The sequence below is a fragment of the Zootoca vivipara genome, chromosome 2 (genome assembly GCF_965207765.1).
Source record: "Zootoca vivipara chromosome 2, rZooViv2.hap1.1, whole genome shotgun sequence".
In the NCBI taxonomy this organism is placed as follows: domain Eukaryota; kingdom Metazoa; phylum Chordata; class Lepidosauria; order Squamata; family Lacertidae; genus Zootoca; species Zootoca vivipara.
The window spans coordinates 94606689-94634469 of NC_142584.1; the positions used below are offsets into that span (position 1 = coordinate 94606689).

Below are 27781 nucleotides of genomic sequence, written 5' to 3' on the forward strand. Positions count from 1 at the left end.
GAACATGCTTCCCCACCTCCCATATTTCTATATACAGTAGTACTCAAGAGTTCAGATTTAAGGCAAGCAGCATGGGGAAATCTGATGATGGGGGGGGGGAGCATATAGCGCCCTTTTCCTTTCGACTCTCAAACCTTCGTCCCTGTGTAGCACAGATAGGTGACCTTTACGACCACAAAATATGCATCTTTCTGATCCTAATTCCACTCCAGGTTAGTATGAAGGTCAAGGTCTAGAAGGCCGATTCCCTCTTTCCTTCCCTGCATTTTATGTAAATCACCTGGAGGCTCATGAGCAAGATGATTAATACATACATTTTCCCCCTCTCCCACCCAGATAAGACCCCCCAGTATTTTGCAGCAGTATTCTGCACCAGGCAACTTGTTAAATGCAAGGGTGGGGTAATCTTATGAGCCTAGTCTAATTTGTATGACCTTCGCTCATGGAGTCAACCTTAGGTGGGTCTAATGAAGCAGGAAGGGAATTTAGAATACAGGTGTATGCGAAGTTTTGCAATAATTAACAGTGTTTGTCACTTACCGAAGATTCAACAAACAGTTCTTAAAGCAAAACCGTACCTCCAAGGAGTCCATTATTGGTCCTATTTGTGCCCTCATTTTGTTGCCATGAGCTGAGAAATCAAAGGCCTCCTGGCTGGATTCTCCAAAATGGGGCTGTGTGGCACATATGGTTATGCTGCTATCTTCTGGCACCAGTTCAGCCATAGCCAAAATGGATGGGACTTTTAGCCTTCCTATTATCAAAATCATTTTGGCTCCCGTCATACGCACCAGCATCCTGTGAAGTTGCTCTGGGCAGAAAGGAAAACAGGATGCAAATACATCACATTTCTACCATTTTGACTTCACATACACAAGTACCACTGGCAATGTCCAAAGTATTTTGACTGATTGCCCAAGACTTATATTTATACAAACTGACTAGAAGCTGCCGGCGGGGGAGCTGTGATTCTTAGACTGGCAATTTCCATGAAAACAAAACACTCTTCTAGTCCTTGCGGTGGAGGTCTTGAGGAATATTGTGGGATGTGTGCTTAGTATGTGAAAAAGGCTTTGAAATGGTTCAGATCTGTAGGGCTTTCACAGATATTGCTTTGCGGTGAGCAACTTGTGACCTGTGTTGTAAATTTCTAAAAGTGGATTGTTTTGTTACCGTAACTTACATTTTGTCATTGTGCTTCCGTGGCTTATGGAGTCCCCTCTATAAGTTATAAATTATGGTTCCCAGGGATTTTTTTTTTTTGTGGGGGAGAAGCCATGTTTGTTAAACATGGTATTCCTGTCGATCTACAGCGCAGTTGGGGGCCAGAGCTTCACTCAAGACGTACTCAAATTGCAAGCGAACACACAGAATGATGACACAAGAAATTTTCAGAATTGGGACTATAACCACAAAGTGACAGCATCAACATGGAGCTTAAGGAAGTAAAAGGCAATCATTTAAAATGTTAAAGCCTTCTTGATAAATGCCAGCTAGCATTGTTCTAAAGCAGGGCCTGAACTGCTGAATATTTGAATATTAGCCCCTGTGAAAAAGGCTTCAAGATGTTTCACATATCATGTTCCTGGGACATGTTAAGTCGGTGCGAGGTTTGAGAATCACGAGATTACCTTGCATTTGCTCTTAAAGTCATTATCCCTAGACAGCAACATCATTTAAGAGATTTATCATCGCTGCTGCCCTTTGAACAATGTATTCCTGCTATACGTTTCCAGGGCACTTTGTTTCAATGATGTATTACTCAAAAGATGGCAACATCTGGGATGCACGAACCTGGCGATTTAGTGTAATAACTTTACAGAGGAGCAAAGGCACTGAGTGTTGAAATAATCTGAAATGGACCAGTATTCATCCCTGACAAATCATCCTCTATAAAAACACCAAGATTTTTGCAGGAATAAAAATTTGACTCCTCCTTCATTAATTTAATATCCTTACTGCCAGCAAAATAAGTAAAGATGGCTTGAGGGGGAAAGGCTGTTCACTCATATCAAATGCTTGGATTGTGTATTCTTCAGGAACAGAATAGGTTGCTACTGGTGTGATGGCAACAATGGGTTGGATCCAATGTTAATCCTACTCAGAGTAGACACATTAAAATTAGTGGACACGAGTAACTTAGGCCCATTAAAATATGTTGTATACAACCCTATATCTCCACATCTCTATCTCCCATTTGCATGATTTTGAATTTATACATGGAAGCTTGTTGAAGCTTGTCTTCAGCCTGTGGGTGTGCACACCTATTATGTGTTATCTCTTTGTGGGGTACCAAAAAGTTAGAGTACCTATGGACTGTAATAGGATTGCAAGCCTTCCTCTGAGACTGCATACTTATAATTTTCAGAGTGTTGATGCAAATCATGGAAATATCTGGGGGAAAGTACCCATTTTCTAAAATTGAAGTATGAATGCTACTGCATAGAATGTGCAACCATTACAGGTTGCAGGATCAGTGGCAGAGCTACCTGCTCCGGCACTGGGAGTGGCGTACATTCGGGGGTGTGGCTGGTGCACGTCCCAGGGGGCATGGTGCGCCGCTTGCAAGGGGCATGGCGCGTGTCAGGCGGGTGCGCAACAAGCGGCGCACGTCCCGGAGCGTGAGCAGCGAGCATCCTGGGGGTGCGTGGCAGGCACCAAGCATCATGGGGCGGGGGCGGCCATGATGTCACTCCCCCAGGATGGCACCCGGGGCAGACCACTCCCCCTACCCCCACCTTTGTCTGCCAGTGTGTATGATTGCCTCCTTTTGTGGCAAGGATAGGATGGGAGGAGAAAGAGAACTCTGGGCTCAATTGTACAAAAACTGGTTTCTGCTGTGTATGGTCCATACAACTGACCGCCTTCAAAACTGCTGTTTAGATGTTGCCATAAGCAGTACCCAGAATGGTCAGTTGGCAAGGGTGCTTTTCACCAGCTTGTTAGTTCACCATTTTTACCCTTTTTTTAATACAAAGAAGTTAGTACAGTCATACCTCAGTATAAGTACGCTTTCGGTTTGAGTACTTTCAGTTTAAGTACTCCGCACACCCGCCTGGAACGGATTAATCCACTTTCCATTACTTTCAATGGGAAAGTTTGCTTCAGGTTAAGTACAGACTTCTGGAACCAATTGTGTACTTAAACCGAGGTACCACTGTACAAGTAAGTCATGATTTGGTGGCATCCACTAGACAATGATAACACACTTTTGGCAGGGTGTGGTGTTTTTTTTTTACTATTAGTAAATTTATTTAAGATTTGACAATAACAATAAATCAACAATAATACATCAATTCACTATTTGCTACCGGTGACCATCTTTAACAATAGTTAACAAACTACAAAACATCGCTTCGAGTTAGTCAAAGTTAGTCATATTTAACTTTATCTATCTCTTTCTTAGCAGAAAAAGGTGACTAAAAGGAAAAAGTGAGAAGAGAAGAAAAGTAAGAAAGGAAGAAAAAAAATAAAGAAGTTAATAAAGAAAAGAATTTTTAAAATAAAATAAATACATTTAACTTCCGATATCCAAAACAGAAAGTACAGAAAGAATTGGAAATCTTTAAAGAATACCTGGAAAACTATTGTAATAATAAACATCTCCTGGCAGAACTAGAATGATTCTTGTAAAATAAGAAACATAATGTTTTTGTTATCTGATAAAAACAAAGAAAGCAATACAGTAATTTGGAACTGTGTGTGAAAGAACAATAGAAACAATAATACAATGAGTCCAGTCGGAAGGCAGGGTGTGGCTTTCAATGAATTTTCAGAACTACAACTGTTCCAGAATGCAGCCGCCAGGTGGGTAACTGTGCAAACGAAATGTTTCTTTTAAATACACTGGCTTCTAGTTTGGTTTCTGGACCCAATTCAAAGTACTAGTTTTAACAAAAAGTTTCAGACTAAAACTCCCATCACCCCCAGCCATCATGGATGGATGGGAATTATAGTCCCAAACATCTAGAGGGCACCAGGTTGGAGAAGGTTGTCATAAATGGTCTAGGTCTGGGATACACTAAGGACCATTTTCTTCCAAGTGGACCTTCCCACACATTGAGATCTTCCCTGAATTCCCTGCTCCATTTATCCCACTTTTTATGAAGAGGATAGGGCTTTCTTTATTATGCTTTATTGATTCTGCTGCGCGTGCTTGATGTTGGTGCTGTGTTTATTTGTTTTAGTTTTTATTGTGTATTATAATGTGAAATGTTTTTTTCAATATTAGCCAGCTAACTTATAGATCCAGAAAATGGAAAGGCAGGATTTCAGTATTTTAATGAATGAATGAATGAATCAGTCAGTCAGTCAGCCAGTCAACAACATTCACAACATTCACTAGATGTCTGCAACATTACACAGTAAATAGTTGTTGCAGCCTATACACTACATGGTATTGTAATAAATGTGAACTACACTGGCATAAAGCTAGTCTACTCTTGGGTATAAATAATTAGTGCAAAATTATAAAACGTGGTCACATCTCTATGCTTGCAGGTATGCATCTCATGGTTCCTTGGTTCTACCCAGAATTTGGAACTCCAAATATGCTTTGTGAGTAAATATATAGGATTAGATGAAGCCTTTGTTCAAGTTCACCAGATTTTACCTTTTTGCAAAGCCTAAACTCCATTATCAATGTGCAAAACTTAGTTATTTCATAATGCAAAGGACTCACCTTCTGCATAGCTTGAGAGCTGCTCTTCATTAGTCTCGACCTTCATTTCACTGAATTGGACATTCAAAAGGCAATCCTTGGATGACGTTGTCCTAATAAATGGAAAAAGAAGAACAGGACCAACTCATTGGAAACTCCTTTCTAAGAAATCCTTAGGCTATGACCCTAGGCTTAAAATAAAATAAAATTGCTACCTCAAAATGTGTTGATGATCACAAGCTTAGCTTGCTTTAGATAAATTTGTGAAGGACAGATCTCTTCATGGGTACTTCTGATTTTCAGGGGCCAGGAGCAACTAATAGAACAGGTGTGTATGCAACAACTGCAGCAAGAATGTCATTAGCCCAACGATGGAAGCAACAAGAGACACCAATGAAAGAGGAGTGACAGATGAAACTAATGGATTATGCCGAGTTGGAGAAACTAATGGAAAATTCGGAACCATCAAGACCAGACTTTCCTGAAAGACTGGAATAAATTAACAGAATACTTGAAAGACAACCGCAAACAACTAACTTAGCTAGTAGGGTTGCAAGAAGTTTTGTAAGGCAGACTTTATCAGTTATTGCAAAGTATAATTTAAGAATTGTTGATTTAAGATTAGGATTTAATAGTCATAATTATAATCCCAAAATGCAGTATTAGATAATAAGTGGGGAAACCATTAGTCAAGGAGGAGGGAAGTCTCAGGCTGTTGTAACCAAATGCTTTCTATATTATATATATGTTGAATGTTATGTTAAAATATTTGCAAAACTAATAAAAATTATTATAAAAAAACTAATAGAATAGGTGTGGGGAACCTTTGGGTCTCCAGATGTTGCTGAACATCCATCATCCCTGGCCATTGGCTATGCTTGCAAGGGCTGGTGGGAGTTGTAGTTCAGCAATATCTGGAGGGCCAAAGACTCCCCACTCCTGTAACAGAAGATGGCCATGATCTTCAAGTCCTACTTATAATCTTCTCAGAGCCACCCAGTTTGCTATTGTTAAGCAATACTACGTTGTTGCATGAAACTCCGGCATGATCCAGCAAGGCACTTCTCATATGACTATGGCCACCCATGTACTGTACATTGTCCAGGCACAATAGACATCAGAATGATGAACCCCTCAAAGAAAATGTAAGCTCTAGATCAGTGGTTTGTACATTTCTGTGGGATCATCTTGCTGAAGGAGAGCATTGCAGAACCATCTTGTGTAGTTGGTTGTTTTTGGCCACCTAAATGGCAGTGCTTGACCATTTTACATGCATTTATTCCACACTGAGCTAGTGTGATGTCATGGGTTAGAGTGTCAGCCTGCATCTCTGACTAACCTACCTCACAGGGTTGTTGTGGGGAATAAATGAGGGGAAGAACCATGTACACCACCTTGAGGTCGTCGGAGAAAAAGGCTGGGCATAAATGCAATCAATCAATCAATCAATCAATGTAGATAATTAGTATCACTCCATGCAGCTATTTTTTTAAGGGGTCACAACATCAGCTGCAATGTTCGAATAGCCAAGCATTCTTCCTCCTTTCAAAGAAATGAGGTCTGTCTCAGTGGAAGAAAGCAGAACCTCAGAAGGCTTAGGTATGAATACCTCCAGGCCAGCATTTGAAATAGACATCATCTGTTCCTGCTCCGCTCCACACACAGTCTTCCATAATATAAGAAAAAATTCATAGCCCATAACAGATATGCTCAGCTACTCCAAGACTGGAAGAGTAAGACATTTCGGGTAACCTCTTTGCTGCCCCTCGCCAGTGCTTGAACAACTTTAATAAGATAATGTATAGCTATTATCACCAGCAAGCGTTAGTCAGACAACTACCGACTATTATTTCAGCAACAGAACTAACACTCAGTTTCCCCATAACCTACAGACTGGAACAGTTTACACATTGGTAGCTCCCAAGAAATGAACAAACTTTTTTTTCTCTTCCCCCCATAGCAGAATATATGCTGATAAATGGGAACTATTTAGCAACCCAGGTATTATTGTTATAGCTGAGAAAGGAATAATGACAATCCCAGTCAGGCTGCTGAATTAATGATACCTAAAATTAGCTTAATTAATTAGTTTAGTTACTAAAGCAATTTAGTTAGCAGATTAATTAATGCTCACAGGGTAAGTTATTTGAAGACCCAAGCTCTGGTGCATCTAAAAGCACAATCTTAGAAGTGTCTAAGCGTTTAATGGAGTTTTATTCCCAAGATAAGGCTGAAATCCTAACCCCACGTATCTGGGAGTAAGCCCGATTCAATAGTATACCTGGTTACAATTGCAACCTGTATAATATTGTAGCCTAAAATAATTGAATAACTGGAGTGGGCCCACATCTACTGCATATTTGTTTTACATACTTTTTCAGAGACTGAAATAAAAGCCATGCTTCACCCATTAAAATTTCTGATCTCCATATTTTCCTGATCTCCATTGCTTGGCTTGAGAGGCACATGAGTAACAATTTTACTTGCATGCCTCATTATTTACGTAGTTTGTCATTGTGAGCTCCCCTAAATAAATTTTGCTTGCACTGAGGAATATAACTCCCTTCTCAATGCTGCAATTTGGCATGGAAGGGAAGCTGTAATATCCCAAAATTGTTTCTTTTGTTCCTTCACACACAAACAGGCATGCACACAAACACACCAGCCTTTTTACTAGGGGTAGATCAGGAGTGTCCCTCTCACCAAACTCTGATTCTTCTCTCATTGCAAAACAATCCCAACAGAGACTATCAAGAAAACATTTTCTAACAATTAGATGCCATGAAGAGAAATCACCTAACATTCATGGGCCATTAAGAAATATTAATGGGGTGAGTTTTTTTTCAGATTTCCATCAAAACGTTTGTGATAGTCCCACTCACGGCAGTAAGAGAGCGAATGCATAACAATAGATTGAACTATACAGTACATTCACAATGTAGAGAAGGTAGCACTAGATAATTAGACTCGCCTTCTGTCACAGCCAGATGATAAATGTGTTACCTGTTAGAACATGCCTCTGTTGTCAAGCAAAGGTCCAATTCTCCTGCTGCATCAAGAGCTTTCTGCAAGTAACATCCTAGCTCTTCAGGAATTCCAGGGTGACCATGTGCTATCTCTCTCGCTTTCTTGAGGTTCTCAACTACAGCCCCAACGGATAATTCTAAAACAAAAGACCGAAGGCAAGAGGTTTTAAAATGAAAATCTGTGAGACATCTCCATTGCTCAGTCACCTACGGGTGATGGTGATGAAGACGAAAAACTTGGTGTGATTTTTGCAGGGAAAAAAAAGATTTGTAGAAAGCAGTTGGCAAAATAATATGGGTTTACCTATTGTGGATTGACATTTTCTAAGTTTCAATTTAAAAAAAGGAAAGAAGAACAGGGCCACCTTTAAAGTCAGTGATTTACATAATTTAAAGTCAGTGATTTACATAATTTACCTACAAAAGCACACTTAATTGCTAGCCGTGCCTTGCTGCCCGTGAATTATGGCCTTGGCATCTGTAGTTTTATAACCCAACTCCACCCTTATGGGTTATAACACCAAATGCAGGTCTCTAACTTGGTGTGGGAATGATGACTGTCGAGCATCATGCTTGACTACATAATAGGATCAGAAGTGAACATGGCATTTATATATTCGATATGGCATTCATAATGGACATTACACGTGCAGAAGTCAATAGGGCACCACATCCTAACACTAGACAACACCGACGCATTTCTTTATGCAAGCCCATAAAAATGAGCCACTGAGGCATCCCCAGACAACGTGTTCAAATGGGACCTTATCTAGACAAGAATTTATGCAGACATTTGTTAATATATCTATTTACAAGCCCTGAAAGGTACATTATCAGGTGCATTCAGTTGTTTTGAGAGGGGAGATCATGTCTAGCTTGTTTCAGAAGACAGCTCTTTTGCAATAACTAGGAGCATCTTGGAAGTCGTAAGCTATTATTCAAACAAGAGTGACACAACCATGCAATAAATGTTAGCAATTCAGATTTCTGACAGTACATGGAATATAAAGCATGAATGTATAATATTCATACCCCCAGAGCAATGAAGACTAGAGGACATTCTAAGAGAAAACAATGTTTTATTACAAATCTTTTAGGCGGTAATGTTTTATCAGCAATCTTTGTCACAAAGTCATATTTCCCCAACATGAAATATTTCTTGCAAAAATCCCAAGGTGCATTTACTTTTAGTATTCAAGGTAAAGAACCCCTGACAGTTAAGTCCAGTCGCGAATGACTCTGGGGTTGCAGTGCTCATCTCGCTTTACGACGTTTGTCCGCAGACAATTTTTCCAGGTCATGTGGCCAGCATGACTAAGCCGCTTCTAGCGAAACCAGAGCAGCGCACGTAAGAACCTTCCATCTAGATCAAGGGAAGTAATAGTACCACTGTATTCCGCTCTGGTCAGACCTCACCTGGAGTACTGTGTCCAGTTCTGGGCACCACAGTTCAAGAAGGATACTGACAAGCTGGAACATGTCCAGAAGAGGGCAACCAAAATGGTCAAAGGCCTGGAAACGATGCCTTATGAGGAACGGCTTAGGGAGCTGGGTATGTTTAGCCTGGAGAAGAGAAGGTTAAGGGGTGATATGATAGCCATGTTCAAATATATAAAAGGATGCCATATAGAGGAGGGAGAAAGGTTGTTTTATGCTGCTCCAGAGAAGCGGACACGGAGCAATGGATTCAAACTACAAGAAAGAAGATTCCACCTAAACGTTAGGAAGAACTTCCTGACAGTAAGAGCTGTTCGGCAGTGGAATTTGCTACCAAGGAGTGTGGTGGAGTCTCCTTCTTTGGAGGTCTTTAAGCAGAGGCTTGACAGGCATATGTCAAGAATGCTTTGATGGTGTTTCCTGCTTGACAGGGTGTTGGACTGGATGGCCCTTGTGGTCTATGATTCTATGATTCTATCAAACGCTGTTTACCTTCCCGCCGAAGCAGTACCTATTTATCTACTTGCACTTTGATGTGCTTTCGAACTGCTAGGTTGGCAGGACTACTTCTGGGTTTCCCATGGTATGCAACCTGAAAATGCGTAACCCAAAGTGTCTGTAACCCGAGGTACCACTGTACTTGCACTGGTATGCTTTCGAACTGTTAGGTTGGCAGGAGCTAAGACAGAACAACAGGAGCTCACTCCATCGCAGGAATCCGAACTGCCAACCTTCTGATCGGCAAGCCCAAGAGGCTCAGTGGTTTAGACCACAGCGCCACCAGCATCCCTATCAACAAAATACTAAGGACCCAAATAGGCATACCTGGGTCAGGTCAGCCTCCTGCCCCCCTGCCCGCCCCCTGAAGGTGTCAGTGATACAGACTTGGGCTGCTGCTTCATCCACAATCAAATTGTGGATCACTGATGTTTTATTATGGGATGACCTAGTATTCAGATTCAGCACACACATACAATGGTCTATTGATGTTTGTTTCTAATTTCTTTTTTTATTTTTCCCTTGCTCTAAACTTTTTATGATTTATTGTCTGGTTTTATGTTTTTATGTAGTTGTAAATTATGATACAGTGGTATATGGATCAGACAGTTTATGATACAGTGGTATGTGGATATTTTTACAAGCAATAAATAAATAAAACGCAATTAGGAAGGAGAACTGGATAACATAAGAGCCTAAATCTTGTTGGGTGGGAGAAGGACCAGAAAAGGGCAATAGCTTCCAAATGTCTAAAGCCCCTCTCCTTACATAGCTAGTCTTACCTCCAACACCCTACAACCCTCTAGCAGCCGCAATGAACCAAGAATTACTTTTCCCACTTTTGATCACCCGGGTACTTGTCAGGCCCTGCCCTTACCTAAAACAACCACCAACTATATCAAAGTCTGTGACTGCAAATAACGGTTAAAAGACGGACAAATAACAACAGTTTAAAATCATGGCCAGGGGAAAGGCACTGTTACCAATACACTCATCTCCTCCCAGTCACCAACGCCATCCTTTCCCATCACTCCTGGACAGAGAAACAAACCAAAACAAAACAACAAGGCTTCAAATAAAATAAACAGTTCAACCAACTTAAGGTCACAACAAAATGTCTTCTCCCGCCCCCTTTCGTGATGCAGACCCAACTTTGAGGTTGAAAGACACCTCTCGAAAAAGAAAAAGTGAAACACAATGAAGTTGCTCAGTAGTAAAGATGGGAAGGGTTACCTGCAAAGTGTGGCATTGTGGTACCATTCACCCAAGCTTCTGGAGATGTTGCTGCTGATTGTACGAGATCAGTTTTGCAGAGCTAGGGAGGGGTGCATATCTTTTTGTCCACGTGACGGGCAGGGCCAATTATGCCAGCACGTTGGAGCCTGTGGGCCCTCTTACAGAACGACTTGGCTGAGGTGCAAGATCAGCAAAACTTTCTGCCGCCCTGGGGCATTTTTAAAAAATTGCTCTTTGGCTAAGGAGCATAAGGACTTCTGACAGAATCACACGGCGGCAGCAGCAGCAGCAGCACATGTGCTTGTTTGTTTTATATAAGCTGATATAAGTCGCTCTTGGAGAGGGGACCCTCATTGAACGAGATGTGTGCCTGGAATGCAAAATGAGACCATTATGCTGGGCGTCATGAGGCAGGACATGCAGATTAATTACAGTTGGAATCTGATGGGTCGCTTGTAAGAGTTTCGGATTAGGCTTTCTCACCCATCCTTCAAAGTAAGGTCCCAGGAAAGGCTACAATGACATAAAAATACAATATTACACCTCCCCTTTTTGCCTTTAAGGTCTTTTATGCAACACTTTCTTTTCAGACTATAATGAATGTCCTCATTGGGAGAAAATATTAAGTTTTCCTTTTCTAATAATTTCACCAGTTACAGAGTTATTTAGTATTTAGCAGATTTAAATGTTGAATGTGCTTCAGTACTGGCCCTTTGGGAGGGCTTCTTCCAGGGCCTCTAGATGCCTGCAATGAGACAGTGTTTTGCCATTGATGTTTCCAATCAAAAATGTGTAAGGGATATGTCAGAGATTACAGTAAAAAGGTTAGCAGCAGCTAGACTGGTGACTAGGAGTGGCCACTGGGACCACATAACACCAGCCCTGAAAGACCTACATTGGTTCCCAGTACGTTTCAGAGCACAATTCAAAGTGTTGGTGCTGACTTTTAAATCCCTAAACAGTTTCTGCCCTGTATACCTGAAGGAGCGTCTCCAACCCCATCATTCAGCCTCAACCTTGAGGTCCTCCTCCAAGGGTCATCTGGTGATTCCCTTACTGTGAGAAGTGAACTTACAGGGAACCATACACAGGACCTTCTCTGCAGTGGCCCCCTCCCTGTGGAACACCTTCCTATCAGATGTCAAGGAAATGAACAACTATCTGACTTTCAGAAAACATCTAAAGGCAGCCCTGTATTGGGAGGTTTTTAATGTTTGATATTTTACTGTGCTTTTATATATGTTGGAAACCACCCAGGGTGGCTGGGGCAACCCAGTCAAATGGGTGGGGTACAAATAATAATTGTATTATTATTATTAAGTCATTTGGGGTGTGCCTTGAAAAGCCCACAAAGCTGAAAGAGGAAGTGACAAAGAGTGTCACTCTTTGGACTTCCTCCTTTCACTCAGTGCTATTTTTCTAGAAAAAGAGCTGCTGGAACTCACCATGAAAGCTTCCCTTTTCTCTTATAATGGCAACGGCACCAGCTGAGAGGTGCTGGAAGTGAGTTGCAGCAAGTTCTGGCTGAAAAAAAAGGCCTGCTTCCGCTCTGTGTATTGTTCAGAGGAAGGGGCAAAGATAACCACCCTCACCATTTCATGATAAAGGGGAGTATGAATGGGGTTCAAATACTGTCCTCAAGGGCAGTATTCCGCCCAAGGTACCACATTGGCAACCCCAGGGCTTTGGGAAGGTGGCCCATGTTCTGTGTCTGGAAATATATTGCATACTTGTATGGGGGAGAGAGTATGGGACGCTGGTGGCACTGTGGGTTAAACCACAGAGCCTAGGGCTTGCCGATCAGAAGGTCGGCAGTTCGAATCCCTGCGACGGGATGAGCTCCCGTTGCTCGGTCCCAGCTCCTGCCAACCTAGCAGTTCGAAAGCACGTCAAAGTGCAAGTAGATAAATAGGTACCGCTACAGCGGGAAGGTCAACAGCGTTTCGGTGTGCTGCTGTGGTTCGCCAGAAGCGGCTTTGTCATGCTGGCCCATCTCAATAACTGGAGTTGAGCGCCGCAACCCCAGAATCGGTCACGACTTGACCTAATGGTCAGGGGTCCCTTTACCTTTACCTTTATGGGGGAGAGAAATCATGCAGGAGGCCTGATCACTCTTAACTCTAGATTAGAATGGAAGACTGAATATTTTAAAAACACACTTTGTTTTCTGAGATGCTTCGGACTAGAAGACAACGTGGCATCATAGCGGATAGTGCTGAAATTTGGATGGGAAGAACTGCCCTCAAATCACTGCTTAGACATGGCCTTGCATGACCTTGAGGCAATTAGTAATGTTTCAGCCATGTCTATTTCATTGGGCTGTTACACCAATAAAATGAGGTGGGGGGGCAGAGGTGCATTACTCTGGGCTGCACTAAAGACAAGTGAGTTACAAATGTGACAGAGATGAGGGGAAAACAGAGATTGAGAATTGTCTTGAAGATGATCTCATGCATTTACAGTATTTTACTGCATTCATAAGCAGCTTAATATTTTTTATAAAAAAAATCTCTAGAACCCCTCAATATAAAACAAACTATATGTTTAAAAAACACAAAGCCCACAAAACAGGAGCACAGAAGCCCATAAAAACAAAAACAAAACACACAATTCAACAGGGCCTAAGTATCCAGTAAGAACAATATTACTGTATTTGGCTGTATCTCAAATATGTTCGAGGCTTACATAAAGTTGTGTTATAATCAAAAGGGTCAGGAAGTTGAGATAAATTCCTGGAATCCTCCTTTTTATGGCATAGAAATGATTCAACATTAATCACTGCCGTTTCGTTGCAGGGCCTCCTGTAGGAAGTTAATTTGTGCACTCTAATTGTACTTTTGGATCATTATAAAACTATTGAGTTATACAACCCTAGGCTCCGCATTTTCACTGTATGTGTGTGCGCGCACACGTGAGCACGCAGGTCTGGGTGATGTGACCACCCCTCTTTCATGTGTACAGATTAAGTAATGATAGTTTTGTAATTCCCCCCACCCCCCAGCCCAATCTTTTCACTCCATCAGGTGAGGAACACCTCCCATTCCAAACTATGGTCCCCGTGGAGCTTTTATAAGCAAACAGCAAGTCCCCCTCTTACCAGACACCTCTTGAACTAGACATTGCAACCATGCCACAGTCCAAAGAGGTCTTCTTGGCTGATACGAAATCTGGAACACAGGGTTCCAAGCAAACAGACTTCCAGCTAGTGCGGGTCAAAAATACTTGGTGCCGAATCAAGAAAGATGAAATCATTCATGATGCTGAGAATGAGATCGTGGTCTCCCAGGCTAAAATGTAAGTAGATGAGGTTACTACTACTAATAATTTTATTGTTTATACCCTGCCCATCTGGCTGGGTTTCCCCAGATACTCTGGGCAGCTTCCAGCAAAATATTAAAACATAATAAAACGGGCAGCAACAGAGACACTATTCCTCTTATTTGGGTTAAGTAATCATTCATGGTCTCTGGAATGGGAAAGCATGGAGGTATTAGATGTCGATGCCTAGATTATTTGTTCTCATATATTGTCCTGGCGAGTGTCATTGCTAAGCTTTCAATTTCAATTTCAATATTGACATGCAACCCAATCCTAGGCATGTTTACTCAGAAGGAAGTCTCCCTAGGTTCAATGTAAGTATTGTACTGGGTTTTCTTCTTGTTGATATTTTTATTTTTTTAAAAATTGTATTTGCAAATTTAACAAGGAAAAGGATAAAAGATAAAATACAATTAAAGAAGAGAGAGAAATGGAAAGAAACAAAATAACAATGCTGATAATATGGGTAGGCCGTCACCAGCTCACACTGTGAATACACTGGCCTTCAGCACACAAATATTAAAATTAAACATACATTATAAACCCTCCATGTGTCTGAGTAGGTATCCATGCAATATTGATGCCTATACGGTATGTAATATGCTTTAGTGTAGCCAGGGTGGTAAGGTCCTCAAACAACTGTGTAATAAGCGGTTAGCTATTTATCCTTCAAGGCTTTACATAGGTCTCTTAGCCATCTGGCTATGGCTGAAGTTGGAGACAACCCTTTGAATTCAACAGGGTTGAAGCAGCCTGTGGCAAGATCTGCAGCCTAGTCAGAATAAGAAACAACCCAGTTTTGGCTGAGCATAAGTATCGAGGCACAAAAAAAGGAGACTGCAGTGGCATGACTTAATGATGTTGGCTCTCTCATTGTTGTGCCGAAGCTTTCTCTAATGCTTGGAAAGTCTTTTGAGCTAAAATGGAATTTGATTGGGGTTGGAGGAGGGGTTGGGAATTGAACAGAGAAGGGCTTTTCGATGGCAGACATTTCCAAATTCACAGACACGGGTAATGAACTCCAGAGATGGGGGAAAACAAATACAGTGATACTAAAAACCATCAGCTTGATCAAAAAGCATAATGCATTTGTCATAAACTTCAAGTGAAGTTTGCATCCTGCAGCAACATTAAAGGGGGGTGAAAGTCACAGATGGGTGAATCTCTGACAAGTTTTCCCCTAAGGACAAACGTTGCTTTCTGTGCAGGAAAGTCATCTCTCCAGTTAATTAACCTTTGAGTGGGACAATCTCCTTCTTCTTGCAATAGAACACATTTGTGACCATTAAATATTAACCATGTATTACTTCACATATTGCAGATATCCACAATATTTGCAGTTGTGTAAAGATCATAATCATATTTGTAGAATCAAGATGAGTTTCGATGTAGACCATCAACGGTTACAGATTTTTAGGCTGCATTTTACAAAGGTAGAAACATGCTTCGGTTCCTGTTCATTCTGAGCCACTGTGGAGCTGGCAGGTTCTCGCGGTGCAATGAAGCTGTTCGTATAACCTTGCCAGCAACAGTGTGAGTGAACTACTGTACAGAGATTCTTTGACTGCTGCACAGAACTTATGACAGAAATAATGTGTTTGATTCCCTCCTTCCCCGCCAACTTGCAATTTTATGCTCACAACAACCTTGCAAGGTAAGGAAGTCTGAGAGGTGGTGACTGGCTCACAGCCACTCAGTGAATTTCACTGCTGGGTTCTTAAGTGTGTCTCTCCACTTCCAAGTCTGACACACTAACCACTACACTGCACCTAATCAGGCCCACCTAGGCCTCCCCAGTTGGTCTTGTGACATGGTTTAGCCCAAACCCTGCTCACCTGTCCATCATCTGACAACACACAGCATCAGGAGCAAGGCATAAAAAAACGGAGATGCTAAATTCCTTTTTCCTTTTCCTTTTCCTTTTTTCTTATGGTTTATGCATTTTTGAGAATATTTATGATTTCGTTTATTATTATTTACATCACCAGATGATTACTCTTATGATTAGATCATTTCATTATTAGTTTTTATATATGATTTTGTATATTATTATTTGTATATTAGTGTCTGTTTGGTATGTTTGTACTCTTTTGAGTATGTGCTGAATGTATTTTAAACTAAATTTAAATACAGCTTATTTTAAAACCCCAAAAAACAAAAAACAAACAAACTGAGATGCTAAATTCAAAAGAAAACAAATCATTCCTTTCCAGCTGCTGCTTGACTCCAGCCTTTTAAAAAGTTGGCACCTTCTTTTGTTGCCCTGCATGGCGACAGAAAAAGACATAGAGTTCAGAAAGTGCTACATTCGAACTGAAAAATGGAAAGGAAAAAAAATTAAGATCACACTGAGGCCCCATCAGCGGTACACATTTAAGGCAGACCACTTTAAACAAACATGGCTTCCCCCAAAGAATGCTGGAGGAACTCTTGCTTGCTAAGGGTGCTGAGAATTATTAGGTAATCAGGGCTGGCTCTAGGTGTAGGCTGGGTGGCGCGGGGCCCCAAGAAACGGGGCGGAGCGGGGGCGCTGGAGCGATCACAGCGCCAGGGCGTGCGGCACGCTTGAGATGGCCCTGTAGGTAATTCTAATTCCCCTCACAGAGTTACGATTCCCAGAGTTCCCTGGGAAGAGGGATTGATTGTTAAACCACTCTGAGAATTGTAGCTCTGTGAGGGGAATGGGGGGGCGGGGGCGGGTGTCTTCTTACAACTTGTGGCTGTGGTAAATCAGGTATTTCTTTTCATGGTAGCTAGAGGTTACCATTTTGTTCTCCTCAGTGTACCCCTGGGAATGATGTTACTTCCTCTGTACGTGATTTTGTACACCCCACGGAAAGAAAAAGAGAGAACCCAAGGCTTTAGAAAAGCCACAGAAAGAATTAGCAAAGGAGAGGGCAAAATGCAGAAGACTGAGGAGAGAAGAGAGATCTAAGAGAGCTTATGGGGGGGGGGGAATGGCAACCCTCATTTGTTCACCCCCCCTCCCAAAAGGAAGGGACACCACATCTAGATGTTTCATAATGCTAGATGCATTCCAAGGGAGAGAAAATGGCAGCCAGAGGAGGGGCCTCTCTACCAGGAAGAGCTCCCAGGCAGCAGTGAGAGGGCAGCGAGAATAGCTTTTCAAAAATATTAAAAGGAAATGATGCTGCTGTCACTGAAGATGAGAGTGGGTCTGATTTCCAGCAGGGTCTCCATCAAATGGACTCTGCCTTTCACGAGCAAATGTGAGAATGAAAACTGTGGAGGGCATTTTGGCTCAGCCGTAGACAAAAGTAATGCATATCCATCCCATACGACTCACCCCCCCCCCCCTCATAATTCCCAACAGATCTGAAACTGTCTCAGATGGAGAGATATCCTGGACAGTGGAAGCACCTATCTACCTTTGCTATAAGGTGGTGGAAACACGAGGTCTCCTGGATCCCTCCAACAAGACATTGCTGTATGGGCACATCAGAGATCCAAAGGAACTGGAGAGAGCCCTTCACAACAAAGAGGCCCAGAGGCGTTTCATTGTAATCGATAAGACAGTCGACGACTTGTATGGCACCACAGTCAGAGAATATTTTGAAGCAAACTTGGTTCAGTGTAAAATCCTTTCCCTGCCCACCACGGAAGAGACCAAATCCATGGATTTGGTGCTTGATATCTTGCAGGAAGTGCAAATCTTTGGCATCGACAGGCGTGCTGAGCCTATTATAGCAATTGGAGGAGGGGCATGCCTGGATATTGTGGGGCTGGCAGCATCGCTTTACAGGAGGCGCACCCCTTACATTCGTGTCCCCACCACCCTCCTGTCCTACGTGGATGCCAGCGTTGGAGCAAAGAACGGCGTCAATTTCCTTCAGTGCAAAAACAAGCTCGGGAGCTACGTTCCTCCTGTTGCCACTTTCCTTGACAGAGCCTTCCTCAAAACAGTCCCCCGCCAGCACATCTCCAATGGACTTGGGGAAATTTTAAAGGTATGGTGGTTTTGCTGCAGAGACTCCTTCCTCACTTTCACCAACTGCTTTCACGCTCTCTCTGCTCCTTGCAAGCTCATTTCCACGGATGCTCCCTGTTTGTTTGTTTGTTTGTTTGTTTGTTTGTTTGTCTCGCGGTGATTTTTGCTATGTGGCTCTTCAAGAGGAATCTGGAAGGACAGGCCCCTGTCATTTATTGTTTCTGCATCTCTCTGCAACTCCTAAAGGGGTACTTACAACACCTTTCACCCCTTCCTGTGCACATTCCTCTACGCATGGGAATGTGTAGTCCCGTGAAACTGCCTTATACTGATTGGTTGTCTCTTTAGCCCAATGTTTTCTGACTGGTAACAGTGGGGGTGCTCACCTGACCTCCCATCATGCACATTGCTGCTGCTTTCTAGGAGGTATACAAGGAAGGGAGAGGCAGCAGGGAGGTTGGTGTGGTGCAAACACACCAGCAGAAACACCAGGTTGGCTCCCCTAGTGTGTTTGCATTGCAACAACTTCCCCACTGTCTTTTCGCTCCCCCTCTACCTCCCAGTAAGCACCACTGATGCAGGTGACAGGAGGACAGGTGAGTATCCCCCACCCCATCAACTACTTGGCAATAGCAATCCAAGGCTTCAGGCTTGGGTCTTTCCCAGCCTTCTTACCTGGGCTTCTTTGCCTGGGCATGCCAGGGATTAAATTTAGAACCTTAAGCATGCCAACTATGCATTGTACCACTTAGCTATGGCACAAGTCTTCCTGATCTTGTCTTCCCCAATTCTTGCATACCCAGAGTCACTCTCAGTGCTGCTACCTTTCTATTATATCCTGTTCCTTGTACTGGAAACATCTTCTCCCTTCCTGCATTCACTGCTTATCTTCAGAGTCTCCCCACAAAACCCACTCCTTTCACTTTCATGGATCACTGCATGTCAGCTGTTACACAGAGAGCACTATTATTATTATTTTAACAATAGCTTTCACTGCATGCACTCCTTATGAAACACCTGTCTTCTCTTGTGGCTCATGTGCCACATCTATTATGTGGTCTTTTTGGGTGAAACTTCTACAGAACAAAACTATTGCTTCCTTTTCTCCTGTGACTGACTTTCACTCCCAAAATATCAACTTCATGTGCATGCTAAAGCTGCTCAGATTCCATATGATCATCTCTGAGATCTACTCAGTCTCTTCTTTTATGTCTACAGTGTGAGGTCCATGCTTTGAAAGCAAGCTTCTTCCTGGCATTATTGTACAACCCTCATTCAGTCGACTGCAACCCTTCTTTCTTTCTTTCTGTTCAAGATGGCACTAATGAAACACAAGGGCCTGTTTGACTTGCTGAAAAGTCATGGGAAATTCTTACTGGATACCAAGTTCCAGTCGCACAGCGGCTTAGTTGACCATGGTGACTCTGCACTGAAGATAACCAGAACTGCCATAGAAACCATGCTGGAAGAGCTTGCCCCAAATCTGTGGGAAGATGATCTGAACAGGCTGGTTGATTTTGGCCACCTTATAAGCCCAGAACTGGAAATGGTGAGGAGGAGATGTCATATTTATTGTTGAAGAACATTTCTATCCCGTCTTTCCACCCAATGGGCTTACAATAATAATATCTTAATTGCATGCTTCCGCATTTTCAGCTTGTGACATATCACTACTTGTACCCGGAAGTGTGTGATGCCATTGGATGAAATTTAGTGTCACAAACTATTATGACTGTCCTGTAAGCGCAAGGATTTCTGCTTGCCAGGTGAAAAGATCCCCCCTTTGCCTCCCTGGTGCACTATTCCCCATACATGCAATCATCATGTGAGGTGTTTGACAGGGGGCTGGGTTAGCATTTCCTGCCTTCTCCCTTAATATCACAAACATTGGTTTCCTTTGGAAGGAGGTTTATGGCATTTTGACATGTTTGGGCTTATTTACAAATGTACAGATTGAGCATAGGTGGAGACACAGGTTAAACACACCAATAGGCAAGTCCACTGTTCGCACATCAAATCTCCAGAGAGATGACACATAGCCCTCAAACATTGCTAGCTTACAGAGTCCAAACTCAACACTCTGAGAGTCACCTTCTCCAGATCACAACTGCATTTTTTTGTTCTTCACTCTCTAGCTTGCCATGTCCCCCTGGCAAGGGGAGGGAATATGGGTGAGTCATATTCTCTGACCATTTCCTCTCCTCCTTGAGACATTACATATCTAACAATGTTGCCCCTAAGTTATCAAAGAATTATTGCAATCCTTCTTGCCCCATGAAACCTCTCCTGTTTAAATTCCCAATCTCACAACAATATTGATATGCTATAAAGGTAAAGATACCACTGACCATTAAGTCCAGTCGCGGACAACTCTGGGGTTGCGTGCTCATCTTGCTCTATAGGCCGAGGGAGCCGGCGTTTATCTGCAGACAGCTTCCAGGTCATGTGGCCAGCATGACTAAGCCGCTTCTGGTGAACCAGAGCAGCACATGGAAATGCCGTTTACCTTCCCACCGGAGCGGTATCTATTTATCTACTTGCACTTTGACGTGCTTTCAAACTGCTGGGTTGGCAGGAGCAGGGACCGAGCAACGGGAGCTCACGCCGTTGCGGGGATTCAAATCGCTGACCTTCTGATCGGCAAGTCCTAGGCTGTGGTTTAGACAATAGCACTACCTGCGTATATGCTATCTATACGGTATAATAAATGCTTGTGCGTCCTTCATTTCAGAGAGTTTTACCAACGCTGATGCATGGAGAAGCTGTGAATATTGATATGGCTTTCATGACTTACCTGTCCCACGTGAAGGGGTTTTTGAGTGACAGCGAGAAGGCTCAAATCATTCAGTGCATGATCGCTTTGGAGCTTCCGGTGTGGCACAAGAAATGCACATGGCATCTTATCAAAAAGGCCTTGACGGAAAGATTGAAGCACAGCGGTGGGCACATGAGAATGCCTCTTCCAACTGGACTAGGAACAGCAGGTGCGTCATTGCTGGGGCCATCCGCTTTAAGGCCAAGCTGAGAATGGGGTGGTGCTTCTTTCTAAAACACAATATTGTTTGCTTTTCATTCTGAAGTCCAGACCATCCTAAAGGCTCAGGATGTGGAGCAACAGAGTGAAAAGCAATGTGTAAAATAGATAGATAGATGAGAGAGAGAGAGAGAGAGAGAGAGAGAGAGAGAGAGAGAGAGAGAGAGAGAGAGAGAGAGAGAGAGAGAGAGATATGATAGATACATAGATGATAGATAAATAGATAGATAGATAGATAGATAGTTGGTAGAGTAGATGTCTCACCGATATCTTCCATCCAGGATGTGCCTGGGTCAACATAGAGAACGTGTGGGCCCAGCACCACCCACACATGCCAAATGAGGGAGGAAAGGCCCCCCCCCCAGAAGAAGCCCTCTCAAACCTGGAGCCAGCCCTGCTCACAAGGAACTTTTCGGTGCTCTGCACTATGTGTTCATTCATGCATTTAGCAAATATAAGAACAGGCTCTTGCCATACCTTTTCTCCTGGACCTCTGATTGCAGTCTTGAAACTACTCACTCCAGAGCAGTTCCAACAGAGTTCTAATCTTGGTTCTTCTTCTTTTTTACACTGGCAGTGTTTGTGGGAAGAGGGAAATGGTGGGGTGGGGGTGGGGGAGAAACCTCCGCACCTGAAGTCTCAACCATTGCAACCCCACAAAAGGGATGTAGGATGATACATTAGCATGCTTGTCACACAATTGGCAGTTCCATGCTTATAGTTTTAATTGGGTTTCCCTTTTAATTACAACCTTTTAATAAACTATGGCAAAGCATTTCCTTCAGATATTATACAACCACCAGAATTATTACACAACCTCCAAGATGTAATTAAACAGGCAACTTCAAGTAATTGCATTAGGGTTGACTAATTCCCTTTGTAAAGCTTAGCGGGTATCAAGAACATTTAAGCAGCATGTGTAATTCCCATTACAAAACCAGACTTAGGCTCCAACCCTGTGCACACTTGCTTGGTATTAAGGTTACCAAGTCTGGAAAGACAAAATTCTGATAGTGGGCAATCTGAAAGAACAGCTGACAGAAAATGCTTTCTTCATCTAAGACAGCAACAGGGATCCTGTGGCTCTCCGGGTCCCAACTCCTATTAGCCTCAGCCAGGATGGCCAATGATCAGGGATGATGAAGTTGTAGAAAAGGAGGAGCACAGGTTCCCCATGCCTGTTCAAATATGTACAAGCACTGCAGATGGTTGCGAGTCCCTTGCCATCAAGTGATAGCACCCACCCCTGAAGCCACCTTAGCTCTACCTAACAGAACCCTGTCACGAGCACAAAGCAAGAACTAAGAGTGATTACAAAGATGTAAACAGGACAGGTCTATTTGCAGACTGCCCATCAAGTCACACGCATAGCTCTCTGATTTTTTTAAAGGAAGTAAGCATTCAGAAACAAAATAAAAAAATTCCTTCCAGTAGCACCTTAGAGACCAACTAAGTTTGTCATTGGTGTGAGCTTTCATGTGCATGCACACTTCTTCAGATACATGAAGAAGTATCTTCAGATACATGAAGAAGTATTTCGTGCATGCACATGAAAGCTCATACCAATGACAAACTTAGTTGGTCTCTAAGGTGCTTCGGGGAGGAATTTTTTTATTTTGTTTTGACTACGGCAGACCAACACGGCTACCTACCTGTAACTAAGCATTCAGAAGACATTTAACCACAGTGGGCAATACTGAGGAGAGTCCAAGGATCACCAGTGTATCCACGGACAGAACACAAAATGCACACATAGCCAAGCAGCACTCAAGGAAGTGAACAAACTTAGCTGCAGACCATGGATTAAATAATGACATATATCGTATGGTCAATTAAGCATTCACAAAACGTTTACTCAGGGCAAAAATGCACACACTCACACCACAAATAGAGAATTTAAAAACAAAACAACTGCTCAATTTACCAGAAACAAAAAGAAACTAGATAACTGTACAAATCTTAGTTTGGTACTACTTTGGATTACTGATTAGAACTTTTGCTTTCCAGATATATTCAATGACGTCAGTGAGGAAACCCTGGAGAGGGCTTACATTCTCTGGACCAGTGAGTGCAAAAACATCTCTGCAGAAGCATGAATACAATGGAAGCAGATGAAAACAATAAATCTCCACCAGAGCAACAGGTAAATTGGGAATTCAGATAAACAGCCAATGGGCACCTTTGAAGGACCAACCATTTGGCAAAATCCCAATACCTATCTACATGAAGTATGGCAAACAACATGAATCCAGGATGAAATACCACCAGCCACTCCTCCTTCCTCCTTCTCCAAGCTGGCTCACAGGACTAACCCTTATACTATCTCTGTAGCATGGTTGCTTGCATCTGATCAGATGGGGACACCTGATCAGCAGGGCAGTCTCGAGCAGGTTGCGCGCCCTGGTGCTGAGGGGCGGAGATCGCTCCGGCGCCCCCGCCCTCGCAGGGCGCAGCATGGTTTCCGCGTGGCAAAGCCGCGCGGCACCCTGCCTACCGGCCCGGCACCCTCACACACCGCACCACCGGGGGTCTACCTAGAGCCGGCCCTGCTGATCAGGTTAAATGGGGAGACTTCCTGAGAGAAGCAATGCCAATAGCATGGAAAGAACCATGTCATCTACCTGCCCCAGGCCGTCTTCCTGGTTCACATATGACAGAATTGGCAAAAAAATTCTCTACTCACTGGATACTGCTTGGGCCACTCCCAAACTTTCACAACAGACCATCAACTGAAGAACTAATTAGTTAAAGAATATTTTTAGATTAGCAACGTAGACTCCATCTTTTCTTTTCATTTATAGTTTTTTGCTGTCTTTCTTCCAAATTTTTGTTCTACACCTCACAGTCTATCTCAGAGTTATTATGTGAATTGCTATTCAGTTCAATCCAATTCACCATCCAAGTCTTCAGGAGGAAAAGTTTGACATCTAACAGGCGGCTTGTCAACTTGGGATTCCAGATTTGCCCTGAGGAATGCGATTAATCTGAATTTGTAGTAAGGAAGCATTTCCATTTCGAGGCATTTTGTTGTGTTTTTCTGTAACTGGTGATTCGAATAGAAAATGCGTACAGGCCCCTCCTGCATTTGGTAGCTTATGCACTTCAAAGTAAAGAGAGCAAGCAGCCTGAGCTATGTTTGTGGCACTTTTTTCTGATGAGCTTCTTTTAACATGCTGAGATACGAGAGTCAGGTGGCTGATTGTATGCATTTCTCTCACTCCACGAATGTTGCTTCTTATGTGCATTGTACTGTATTGCATTTTGTAGCTTTCATTAAATCTCCAAAGGTCGTCTGAGGTTTTAAGGAGTTCATTTGACAAACTCGTCTGAGACTATTAAGGAAGCAGACTATCTTATTACTCCTGTTGACTTTTCAGCCTGAAATGCTACTGAGATTTGAGATTCTACCTTTCTCTGGAGGGAAGGAGGAGAGATGGGGAGGTTCAACCAAGTCTGCCATAAGTCTGAAGTAGTTCAGCAGGGATGGAGGGTGGAGGCCTGCTCCTTTCTTGGCTTGAAACCTAAGCCCCCAGATAGGGGCACCTTCGCACTTCTCCTGCTAAAATGCTGAAATGAGCCTATGGGGAGAGGATGGGTGCAGGGAGGGTGGTGTGAAGTCTTCCCAATAGCACAGAGAGGGGGAACAGAGCCCAGGGACAAGGCAGAGTGGATAAAATCAGGTATAAATCAGATTACCTTAAGGGAGTGCCTCATTCCATATATCCATAGCAGTCAACTGTGCTCCTCAGACAGGGCACTGCTAGACTTCCCACGTGTGCTCTCGGTCTGGACTAGAAATTGGGCCTTTCATAGAATCATAGAATCATAGAGTTGGAAGAGACCACAAGGGCCATCCAGTCCAACCCCCTGCCAAGCAGGAAACACCATCAAAGCATTCCTGACAGATGGCTGTCAAGCCTCTGCTTAAAGACCTCCAAAGAAGGAGACTCCACCACACTCCTTGGCAGCAAATTCCACTGCCGAACAGCTCTTACTGTCAGGAAGTTCTTCCTAATGTTTAGGTGGAATTTTCATGTTGCAGCTCTAGCCTCTCCCACACTGTTCAAGGGGCGGGGGCGGTCCCCAACCCCTAGAGTAGCTTTTAAGCCGTCAAGGAGAGAGGGGGGTTGTCAAAAACCACCACCCCCATACACCTTTCTTCCAGCCAGATATGAATCAGGCAGTTTTGTGCTCAGTGTTCAGCCGCTGTCTGTCTTGAGCCGAGGCTGCCGGTGATGCAAATGACATGATACACCCAGACAAAAGTACTTACAAATTGGAGTATTAAATCACGATTCGCATTAGAGCAACATGAATTTCAGTGGGTCTTCATTGGATTAGAACTGATCATATGGAACTAATCTAATGTGGTGTGTGGGTGTCACATTAGTTCTGCATTTGTCAGAGAAATTATGCAAAGCTGTAACGTGCAACAGAAATAACAAACCCGGCGTGCTGGGCCAAGCCTGCGAACACAGATCTACCTTCAACTAAAGCCCCAGGCATGTCAGTTACCTGCCACCCACAGTCATTCCTACTTCCCGTCTGACTTCCCGCCAATAAAAGCTTGGTTGTACCTTGAGCTGTGCGTATTGTGAAAATTTGCGTCCTTTCTCCAAGTAGAGAGCCAGTGTGTGGATTGTCAAACTACAACCTGAGAGGCCAGGGTTCAAATCCCCACTTGGCCAAGAAGCTTACCTCGGGCTGCTTCTCAGCCTCACCTAGCTCACAGGGTTATTATGGGGATTAAATGAGAAGCGGGGAGAACCGTGGACCTCACCCATAGCTGCCAAGTTTTCCCTTTTCTCGCGAGGAAGCCTATTCAGCATAAGGGAAAATCCCTGTAAAAAAGGGATAACTTGGCAGCTATGACCTCACCTCGAACTCCTTGGAGAAAATGTGGGACACACGACTGCAACCAAGCAATCAATAAAGACTTAAGTAGTACACATTACCACTCCTTCGGGTCTATTCCTGGCTCTGTCTGTCAATGGCTCTGGGCTCTGGCTCCACCCACTATTGGTTTCCCTGCCTTGCTCCCTACCAGTTCCATGGCTCACTAGCGACCACCGGTCTGAGGAACTAATTCCAGGAACTAAGACCTCCAATTCTGGTTGCCCCAGATTGCTAATGTTTGTCTGATTGTAGCAGCCATTTCTCAAAAACCATGGGCAGAGTAGAATTTACTTTTTTTCCAGTTCGTGGCCTTGGGCATTCCTCTGGGAGGAAAAGGCAGGTAAATGAAATGAGAAACCAGCTGGTTCAACCTGGCCTTCTCTGATACACTCATATCTGATGATGTGGAGGGATTTAGCACTCTGAATGAACTCAGATGCTTGCTATATTGCGCTGTTACATATGCAGCCACCATTTAAGTCAGAAGTCACCAACCTACTGCTCATATGTACTCGACATACTGCTCATTGTTCTACTCAAATGACCCAATTCAAGTTTGTGTGCCTATTTCACAGTTTATTTTTAAATGTCCTCCTAGCAAGGTGATGACATTTTAAATTGTGTATTGGTTTGAATAGAATTGTATCAGTAGTCGGTGTTAGATTACACAGCCAACACTAGTTTCCACTAGTTGTTTAGTGGAACAAAATTGTGAAGAATTATGTTTCTCTATCTTATAAGGCGCTCTGGAAGATGGCAGTTGGTTTGTGCCATGGGGCTTTTTCAAACCCATAAAAACGAGCGGTTTCTAAGCCAAGATTTGGGTCTCCTGGATGTATTTCATACGGTTAAAAAGGTTGTACACATTTCTCACTTTGCCCAACATTTTGCACCGTGCATCTGTAATACTGGCCTGAGCCCACCAGATGGCGCAAATAAACCTACGTGAAGCAAATAAAATGTGCATTAGCAGCAAGAAGGCTTTCTTATTTTTAGGCAGACTCAATTTCAGTTTTGGAATCACATCTATGAAACTGCAATTCCGGTGCATTTCAACGGTGTACACAATTATTTGAGGTAATTCTAGTGCACTCAAGTATTAGAAATTACTTTAGGATTCAAGTGTTGGCATGAAGTTACACGAGGAACCCTCAACAAACTGGGTAACCTGGATCCTTGAATGATTTATTTTTGTTGTTCTTGAGCATGTCTCTGTGTCTAGGAGCTCTTTATCCCAGGAGATTCAGGGATAGGGTGGCCTGATGCAAAAAGGGGACAAGCTGGCACCTGCAGAAACCTGCACCCCTCTTCTACACAACTGTTATAAGAGCAGCAGCCCTGCCCTCTTGCATCTGGACATTGTAGACCATGGGTAGGCAAACTAAGGCCCAGAGGCCGAATCTGGCCCAGTCGCCTTCTCAATCCAGCCCGTGGAAGGTCTGGGAATCAGTGTGTTTTTACATGAGTAGAATGTGTCCTTTTATTTAAAATGCATCACCGGGTTATTCGTGGGGCATAGGAATTCGTTCATCCCCCCCCAAAAAAAATATAGTCCGGCCCCCCACAAGGTCTGAGGGACAGTGGACTGGCCCCCTGCTGAAAAAGTTTGCTCATCCCTGTGGTAGACTTCAGAAGTGGGAAACTTTGTGCAGCCTGAGAGCCACATTCTCTTCTGGGCAGCCTTGTGAGGGCCACATCCAAGTGGCAGCCAGGGCCACAGCAAAGGT

The 27781-nt window shown here is 43.2% G+C and overlaps 2 protein-coding genes across 2 annotated transcripts in view; one reads left to right on the top strand and one right to left on the bottom strand.

Moving 5' to 3' along the window:
* LOC118080056 (uncharacterized) overlaps positions 1 to 10961 on the bottom strand; it is a 52137-nt gene extending 41176 nt beyond the window's left edge. The window contains exons 1-4 of the mRNA XM_060271339.2: positions 10855 to 10961; positions 7664 to 7823; positions 4682 to 4773; positions 579 to 811 (exon numbers count right to left, since the gene is read on the bottom strand). Of these exons, the coding sequence (XP_060127322.1) occupies positions 579 to 811; positions 4682 to 4773; positions 7664 to 7823; positions 10855 to 10870 (501 nt within the window). The 5' untranslated portion in view covers positions 10871 to 10961. The remainder of the gene's footprint in view (positions 1 to 578; positions 812 to 4681; positions 4774 to 7663; positions 7824 to 10854) is intronic.
* Positions 10962 to 13117: 2156 nt separating this feature from the next.
* LOC118081610 (uncharacterized) lies at positions 13118 to 26660 on the top strand. Its single transcript, XM_088662458.1, has 7 exons — positions 13118 to 13138; positions 13958 to 14151; positions 17510 to 18143; positions 19440 to 19673; positions 20856 to 21108; positions 23166 to 23248; positions 26535 to 26660. The coding sequence occupies exons 1-7, from the start codon at positions 13118 to 13120 to the stop codon at positions 26658 to 26660; spliced, it is 1545 nt and encodes a 514-aa protein (XP_088518584.1).
* The last annotated feature ends 1121 nt before the right edge of the window (positions 26661 to 27781 follow it).